Source organism: Erigeron canadensis, chromosome 9 (assembly GCF_010389155.1).
Source record: "Erigeron canadensis isolate Cc75 chromosome 9, C_canadensis_v1, whole genome shotgun sequence".
Lineage (NCBI taxonomy): Eukaryota > Viridiplantae > Streptophyta > Magnoliopsida > Asterales > Asteraceae > Erigeron > Erigeron canadensis.
Window position 1 is genome coordinate 34,090,586 of NC_057769.1, and position 8,718 is coordinate 34,099,303.

The 8,718-nt window shown below is 31.9% G+C and overlaps 2 protein-coding genes and 1 non-coding gene across 3 annotated transcripts; 1 reads left to right on the forward strand and 2 right to left on the reverse strand.

Annotated features, from left to right (window-relative positions):
- Window positions 1–451: 451 nt before the first annotated feature.
- Window positions 452–524, reverse strand: TRNAE-CUC. Its single transcript has one exon. It is a non-coding gene; the product is annotated as a tRNA-Glu (tRNA).
- Window positions 525–3,554: 3,030 nt separating this feature from the next.
- Window positions 3,555–5,457, forward strand: LOC122581650 (heavy metal-associated isoprenylated plant protein 6-like). Its single transcript, XM_043753896.1, has 5 exons — window positions 3,555–3,648; window positions 3,784–3,928; window positions 4,107–4,309; window positions 4,441–4,528; window positions 4,658–5,457. The coding sequence occupies exons 1-5, from the start codon at window positions 3,637–3,639 to the stop codon at window positions 5,203–5,205; spliced, it is 996 nt and encodes a 331-aa protein (XP_043609831.1). The 5' UTR covers window positions 3,555–3,636; the 3' UTR covers window positions 5,206–5,457.
- A 1,044-nt stretch (window positions 5,458–6,501) lies between these two features.
- Window positions 6,502–8,013, reverse strand: LOC122583653 (probable protein phosphatase 2C 43). Its single transcript, XM_043756037.1, has 4 exons — window positions 7,989–8,013; window positions 7,298–7,665; window positions 6,797–7,015; window positions 6,502–6,678 (listed from the first exon to the last, which is right to left on the reverse strand). Exons 1-4 carry the CDS (start codon window positions 8,011–8,013, stop codon window positions 6,502–6,504), a joined length of 789 nt encoding a protein of 262 aa, XP_043611972.1.
- Window positions 8,014–8,718: the final 705 nt, after the last annotated feature.

Here is an 8,718-nt window from a genome sequence, read left to right on the forward strand (position 1 = left end):
AGAAACATTTTTGAAGAAGAATTGGGGATTTTTTTTTTATAACAAAAAACATTTTTAAAGAGAAATAAGGCTTTTGGGCTGTTACTGTGTGAGATTTTTTGGGCCTTTATAAGCTTCAGGCTTAACTTGGCCCGATCCAGGCTTTGATGTCTAATTTCAAGCCTGTTTAGTACTTTCAAGTCGGGTCGAGCCGAATTTGGGTTGAGTTTATCTGTGGGATAAGTGGATAACCATAACTCCATAAGAGTATCAAAACGAAACAACGCTTGCATAAAAATATGATTATTATTATTAATACTGATATGGATGATCTCATGATCATTTAAGGGAATGAAAATGTTAAATTCAAAGGCCACTCAGCCATTTAGTGATTCAATAATTATAAATACACATGATTTCAGACCCTTCAGTTAATTAAGATTGTAACTAAAAAGTGGATTAAAATTAAAAATTCCGTTGCCGGGACTTGAACCCGGGTCTTTCGGGTGAGAGCCGAATATCCTAACCAACTAGACTACAACGGATTTGTTTTCATGATGATTATCTGCAATTAAAAATCATATGTTCATAATACATAGCTTTGGCAGTTATCATTCATTTCACGAAATTATCTTTTAGTTACTCTATGAACTTTTACAAACAAAGGAATTCGGTTAATTAGCAGATCAAATTGGGTTAATTCTATCAAAAACAAAAATGGTAGGGATACAATCTCCCATTTTATTAGAGAACAGCGAAATAATTATATCAATTATACAAGGCTAATCTGTCATAAGCGTATAGTGCTACGGCGTAATGATATGAGAAAAAAAAAAGTTAGGATGACATAGAAACAACTTGTGAGTTGTGACGTTGTACAAACGAAAAAAGGTTATTTTAAATATTATATTTCTCTGTATTGAAGCGTAAGATTTTAAAAAAACTTATCTATGTTTATCGAATGTTATATATCCGGCCTGTAGTTTGTAACTTTGTAGCCATGTAACTTTATTTTAACATGTCGAATTGTCGATCACAATGTTTTGTAAAGTAGCGGAGGTGTGAGAGTGTCATAGCATTAATTAGTAGCCATTTGATACAAGTATCTTTGTCAAAGTAAATGACATTGTCGAATGAATGAGTATTCAAAATATCTTTGCCCAGTCCTCTGAAATATTCCATGATGTTTCAGTACTTATTTCATTGTTATCCACAATGCATTTGTAATTTTGTGCTAAATACGTACATGTTTATATGCCATATCTTTATCCTATATTGTATGCTGTATAAAGTATAAACCAACACTAATATGTGGAAAAAAATATTACTTTTGTTCGTCAATTTATTTACAAGTATACTTGAATGAATATTACTTAAAAAAAAAAATCACAAATCTTTAGCTACTCATTTTATAAGCCTGTGAAAATAGTATGAGTTAGCCACATTTATAAGGCTATCTTCAATGTTAATGACGTTTTTAGGCGTCCTTAAGCTGTCACATCATATCCTTACAAATCCTTATACAACCTTACAAATCTTATGATTTTAGCTCCAACTATACAAACATCCTTACATATCCTTTTACCTCCACTAAAAACAAAAATATATTAGGTAAGGACAAATAAGGGCATGCCCTTAGATAAGGACATCCTTCAAAAAAATTCTTATTGTTGGACAAGCTTCAACGCCAAAGGATATCCAAAGACACCTAAGAGCACCCCATTGAAAATAACTTAATTGTACATGTATACAGTAGTACAGTACAACTTCACATTTAAAAATATATATAAATAATTACTCGTATTACGAATGATACAGTTTCACATGCATTCAAATGGCTCAAGAACAAATGATTAAATCAAAGACCGAAAACATTGACAAAACATCAATATTTTTATAAAACTCAATAATAATTAACTGAATTGTACAATAATGAGAATTCCTATTTATACTAATCCTAACACCTTTAAAATAGGAAACAAATCAATTCCTATTTATCTAACAAAAATAAAAAATAACATATAAAATTAAAAAATGACTTGTTAATAAAAGATTACATAATTAAGGAAACAGATTTATTCAAATCTTTTGATAATCATCCCGCATCAATGAAACTACAAAGTTAGTCCATAACTTAGAAATGCAGAGTTCAAACTTCAAAATTTGAAACCAAACAAAATCGTTCATAGTTTTATAATATGTTAACTTATAACTTTTAATTGAGGTTTTCATATTTTTGGTTTTTTGGAATTATTAGAGAGTTGTCCCTCTATTCTTTCTCTTTTTTTTTTTGTATACTTACTCTTAATTCTTACACAATTAGGCATTAAGATATGATTAAAATAATGATAAAATATCGTTGATGATTTTATATTCTTATAATGAATGTTTCAATATCCATGGTCAAAGGAAAGAATAATAGTTTACTATGAAATTCCTTTATCCAATCGCTTGCAACTTGCAAGTTGCATTATTATAGGATTGTTGTTTGAACACGATTCTAATTTGATTATATAAAAAGTTATATAAATAGTCAGTACACCATATCACTAATGAACAGGTCTGAACTAGATTTTTCGTCTTTGAAAATTTAAGCAACGAGGAGAGAAAAAGTTGGACTAAATCTGTCTAAGTTTAGTATATAACCGGGTTTTTGCTAAGTTTAGTACAGCCACAATTAGAAAAACCATGTATGCCAATATAGTGTTTACCCATGACATAATGATATGTATATGTAATTTTTTCAGCAATATTTATTTTTTATAATGTTTAAAATATTAAATGCATTTAGGGAGTTGTGGAGAGACAAATTTGTCCCATCTTTATTTTGATACAGTATAATTTTTTCAAATTCTAAAAATATATTTGAAAATTTGCTCGTAAGTAAAAATAGGTAAATATAGTAAATACATACAAAATGTAAGATTAATGTTTTAAATTTTTTCTCTCAAGATAAATCATGGTTCTGTCTTTGAATGCAATCATCAACTTAATAGAAAAGATGACAAACTGATACCTAAGTATTCTTTATAATGACAAATAAATCATTATAAAAAGTTAATGATACATTTACAATTTTCATTGCATTTTATTTTGATAAATTTGCTTGTTAAACTATAAAAATGGACTTACTATAGTTATACCGTGATTATAATATGAATACAATATTATCAAGGAATTCTATCTAGCTAGCAAAATAAAGCACAAAACAACGGGCAATATAGTACGGGTACTTAATGTATTAAAAGGATTATTAGGTTATTTAGTTAGGATAATTTATTATTTTCTTATCAAAATAGAGCAAACAACGGGCAATATAATACGGGTATTTTTTTTTTTTTTACTGAATAGTGGAAGTTACTGCGTGTGCAAAGAAGGGACTCAAAGTTTGACTAATCTAGAACCCAACAGTAAAAGCCGGCATAATTAAAATTGGTCCAAATAAATGGGGTCTCAGTAGCGTATTTCCTCACGCATGACGCCACCAACTTGTCAAATAAGGCCAACGGTCAAACTTCACGTCCCCTATCCATATATATACTTCTTGACAACCCACATATATTTCCCAACATTTCAACCAATTTAATTTGTTCTCCAATTCATTTCATTTCAACATAAACACTAATATTTCATTCATAACACACTTCAACTGATCAAATGGGAGCAGCGGTTAGTAGTTCTTATATATATATCCTCTATATCTTCAAATTAATTATATACATTCATAAAAAAAATATAATATAAGTTATTACTTTAAACCAATTAAGTTAACTAAAAATTTGGGGTTGATTTTTTTTTTAACAGAAGGATGATTCAAAAAAGGATACCGGTGCCAAGGCAGAAGGCGATAAAAAGGCGGAAGGTGGATCGCCTACCATCGTCTTGAAACTCGATTTGCATTGTGATGGTTGTGCTAAAAAAGTTAGAACTTCTCTTCGCCGTTTGAAAGGTATAGTCAAACTTAATTGTTCATACTTAAACTTGTAACGTTTGTATTTATATATATAGTCGTGTCTATATGGACTAAAATAAGTAACGTATATATGTATATAATAAAGTCAGAAGTAAAACAAAAAAAAAACGTTTGTATAAAAATTGATAATTAATCTATATTTGGTGGTGTGTAGGTGTGGAAGCTGTAAATGTCGATATTGAGGGCAACAAAATAACCGTAACGGGGAAGGTTGATCCTTCCAAGATTAAAGAACAGGTCGAAAAAAAGGCACATAAGAAGGTGGAGATAGTCTCACCTCAGCCGAAAAAGGATGGTGAGAAAAAGGTAGAAGATAAAAAAGAAGACAAGAAGGCAGAGGATAAAAAGCCCAAAGAGGTACTAATCAATTGATTAGTTAATCTTTTCAAAAAAATTGATTAGTTAATAACTAATTGTTTTTAGTGGTCTTATTATGAATCGGGTTTATTAATTTGTTTTTTTGTTTCTGTTTATTGTGGTAACTTTAGGTTCAATCGAGTATGATTGTGTTGAAAATTCCACTTCATTGTGAGGGATGTGCACACAAAATTAAAAGAACCGTGTCTAAGATTAAAGGTGAGAGAGTTACGGGTACTATTTTTGTACATATATATAGCAAAAGTAGTTAATTATGGTATTTAAAATGTTTGACTTTTTAAGGATTAATTATCTAATTAAATCTTGGTTTTTGTTGCTTGTTAATAGGGGTAGAATCGGTAATACCGGATGCTAGCAAGGATTTGGTAATGGTAAAAGGGACAATGGACGTGAATGGTCTTACTCCTTACTTGAAAGAAAAGTTAAAAAGAGATGTTGAAATAGTCCAGCCCAAAAAAGATGAGAAGAAAGACGATAAAAAGGACGAGAAGAAGGAGAAAAACGATGGAGGTGATAAGAAGGAGAAAGCAAACAGTGGTGGTGACGACGACAAGAAAAAGAAAGACGAGGGGAAGGCGGTCAATGTTGGTGCCAAAGATGGGAGTAGAGGCATTGAGGTGGTTAACAAGCTTGAAAATTATGGACCAAATTCGTTCACATACACGATGCCAACGTATAATCAAAACTATTATAGCCAAGACTACGGAATTTTGACCTCGAACCATGGTTATGCAAATGCGGGTTATGTGAATCAAGGCTATGCAATGCAATACTCAAACGGGCCTCCACCGCCTCCTCCAATGTACCTTCAAGACTCTAGTGCGTCTGGAATGTTTAGTGACGAGAACCCTAACGCTTCTTGTACAATCATGTGATCGAACCACTTAAGTGGCCAACAATCAGACCCGGGCTCTAATCACTTGATCACGCGGTTGCTTAAACAAATCTAATATATATCAAGTATATAGGATAATCAAGTTCTAAGTATAAAGACCCTATAAATAGCTTAGTATAGTAGAAGCTCCTAATCAACAACATATTCGGCTACCTTCATGAGGTTCATTTGCTCTAATTACTTTATTCTTATTGTTAGATCGTTTAATAAATTGATGACCTTTAAAATGTTAGATAATTTTGTGTTTTAAAATTTTAATTCACTTATATCACTCATATTTTATAATGATTTACGGAGTATTTGTCAATAGTATTTAATTTCAGTTTGTTATTCTTTCTCTCAAGTTGATGCTTACATTAAAGTCATAGACAGAGATGATTTATCTCTAATGGACAAATTTAGAACATTGGTCTTTCTCTTCTTTTTTTTTCAGATAAAATTCCAAATATACTTTTAAAACTTTTTTTAAAAAAAAACGTTGTACCAAAACAAAATTAAATAAATAAACAATATTGACACACATGGTTTTTCTAATAAATAAATAAACAGTAATTGTGATTATACTAAACTTAGCAAAAATCCGGTCATATACTAAACTTAGACAGATTTAGTCCAACTTTTTCTCCCCTCCGTTGCTTAAATTCTCAAAGACGAAAAATCTAGTTTCAGACCATTTCATTAGTGATATGGTGACTGACTATTTATATAATCATATTAGAATCGTGTTCAAACAACAAAATATATTATATAATAATAATGTAACTTTCAAGTGGAGATTGGATAAAAGAATTTCATAGTGGCGGCGTGCGCCGCACCTAGCTTATATTGGATGCAGCGGACCCCGTCTGCTAAACCAGATATCTTTCAAGCTGCTAAACCAAACAAGTTAAAGACATGCATCTATATAAAATTGTATTGTAGTGTGTACTTATATTTCCAACACACAGATAGAAGAACTCAAAGATATATAAATGAATACATATGAAGGTAGTACTTATGATTTTAGGCAGGCATTATAAGCAATCATGATTACCAACTAATTATAATGATCAAAACCTTCAACGACTTATAAACTGATCAAAATTATAGCTCAATGACAGGTAATATCACCTCATCAATCAATCCACACACTACTAGTGTCTCAAGTTGTATTAATCACAGCTTTCTTTCTGCCTGCAGTCTGTACTTTGTACGTACTATATATCTAAAGAATCAAGAATATTATTGTTCATATAGAAGAAACCACCACTACAACCTATAGCTATATATAGATAGCTCAGAAAATGTCCCTGAGCTCGGATGGTGTGCTCTCATTCACCATCCCTTTTACAGAAACTTCTCGCTCCAGGTCAGCTCTTGGTATCCCATTGTCAAGGAAAAGCACAGCTACGGTACGTGATATCATCATAGCTGTCACTTTCTGGATTCCTGCAACCAGTGTTTTTGCAATCCCCTAATATTTATTTATATATAAAACAAGTCACTAAACATGAATAATAATTATTATAATTTGACATTTAAATGAAGGACAGACAGAAGCTAATTAACTAATTAAAAGAATAACTACTTACTGCTCTGGGATGTCTGTTAACAATGTCAACTGCCTCCTTACTAGTCATGTTTTCCCATAGTCCATCTGAGGCAAACACGACAAACCTCATTTCACGTCCTAAAATTCTTGTCGTTAAGAATGGTTCATCACTCAAAGCGGGTCGTATCATATGCATTGGTTGGTTAGCATTAACAAATTCTTGCATCTTCAAGTGAAGGTCTCCTATACTTCTGGAAATCTGATCATATTATATAAGACACACAAAGTATATATGTTATTTGAGTAGCTACATTATGGTATATGCATATATATTTAGATACCTCTTATGCTATGTGCTCTTAAAAATACAATAAGAGCTTGCCTTTATAAGAATGCAGATTGCCAACAAAAACACAAGTATTTTGTTTCAAATTTAGAGAAATCTCATTCTAAGGCTATATGTCTGCGGAACTTAATCTTAATAATGACATGATTGTGTTCATGTTTTATTGAAAGTAGCAACTTAATAAGAGAATGAAACCTGAATTAGCCCTTTAACACGCCACACTCCATTTACTTTAACAACAATATCCGGGTCATCTTTATTCTGTTTTTTGAGTTCTTCTCTGACCTCATCCAAGTTGGCATTATGATCTTCGGTAATCCCATCAGCAATAACTTTGTTACCATTACCTGTCAGCCTCCCTATAACTGCTCTAGAATCACCCAGATTACCAACATACAACATCCCATTCCATATAAGCCCAACCAGACAACACGAACCAACTCTGGTTACATCAGGTCTCTGCTCACGTGCGCCTTGCACCAAGTCAATCCATGCATCTTCAGTGTCAGCAATAGCACCCTTAAGTATCCGCTCAGATACAGATCTCTGTGCTTGAACGCGACCTGCCAACAATGAATAATCGTTAACTGTACGTTAGTATTAATCGTATGGGGCACACAAAGTATTAGACCACAATAAGAAAACTAGCTAAAACCATGAGACTGTCTTCAGGGGCTAACGCAATTGAGAAAGCAAGATAACACATACATATATTGCACCCAAGTTACCAACTATACAGTCTGGTATACATATTAAGCAAAACCAATACATAAAGTGAACATACAATAACTCAATGAGATCATAAACTACAACCATATAATCTTTTCCTAATAGGATATGGGGGATACAATTAGGATCATTCAGTAGTAATCAGTTTCTTGACTACCATTTTGTGATGTGGGGGTCGTCATTATGATCATTCTATAGTTATTTATGTCTTGACTACCTTTTTAGTTTTAGAATAAGGTCTAATCAAACGACGCTTCAGTAGAAACCATAGTTTTTGAATACATGTACAATTGACTCAACAAAGCTACCAAAGAATAAGATATAGTTCTATCAGGATTCAAGAAGTAACAAGTAGCATTGACACAGTAAGAAAACTAAAAAAACCATGAGATAACAAGATAATATATACACATATAACACACAATTATACAGTCAATGATAATACAAAGTTCAAGCAAAACTGACACAACATACAATAACTCAATCAAATCACAAAATAAAGACCATCCGATTTTCATCTGTTCTAGGATATAGGGACTGAAACTTTGATCATTCTATAGCTGTCACTTTCTTCTTGACCTACCATTTTAGCTTTGGAATAAGGTGTTTATCGAAACAATGATTTAGCAGAAGCCATAACTTTTGGTTCACAACTTTTACTGATTTTTAGAAAACGTATGGTTTTGACTCAACGAAAACTAACAAAGAAGAACATAATGACATAAAAACCCATGGATGAAATTATCTGCCAATACCTATTCAGAAACATGACTTGACCCACAGTGACCTGTTTCGATCCTAACCCATTCAACCCATTACCGCCCATTTCCCACCTTATATTTTTAACATAACAAATCCAACAGACATATCAACAAAATACGAAAGTA

Coding starts and splice junctions, on each gene's coding strand:
- LOC122581650 (XM_043753896.1), top strand. Junction 4,310..4,440: donor AGGATAAAAAGCCCAAAGAG/GTACTAATCAAT, acceptor TGGTAACTTTAG/GTTCAATCGAGTATGATTGT. Junction 4,529..4,657: donor AACCGTGTCTAAGATTAAAG/GTGAGAGAGTTA, acceptor GCTTGTTAATAG/GGGTAGAATCGGTAATACCG.
- LOC122583653 (XM_043756037.1), bottom strand. CDS start 8,013: ATGACGACCCCCACATCACAAAATG. Junction 7,666..7,988: donor GACCCCCACATCACAAAATG/GTAGTCAAGAAA, acceptor CATTGTTGGCAG/GTCGCGTTCAAGCACAGAGA. Junction 6,679..6,796: donor TTAACAGACATCCCAGAGCA/GTAAGTAGTTAT, acceptor AATAAATATTAG/GGGATTGCAAAAACACTGGT.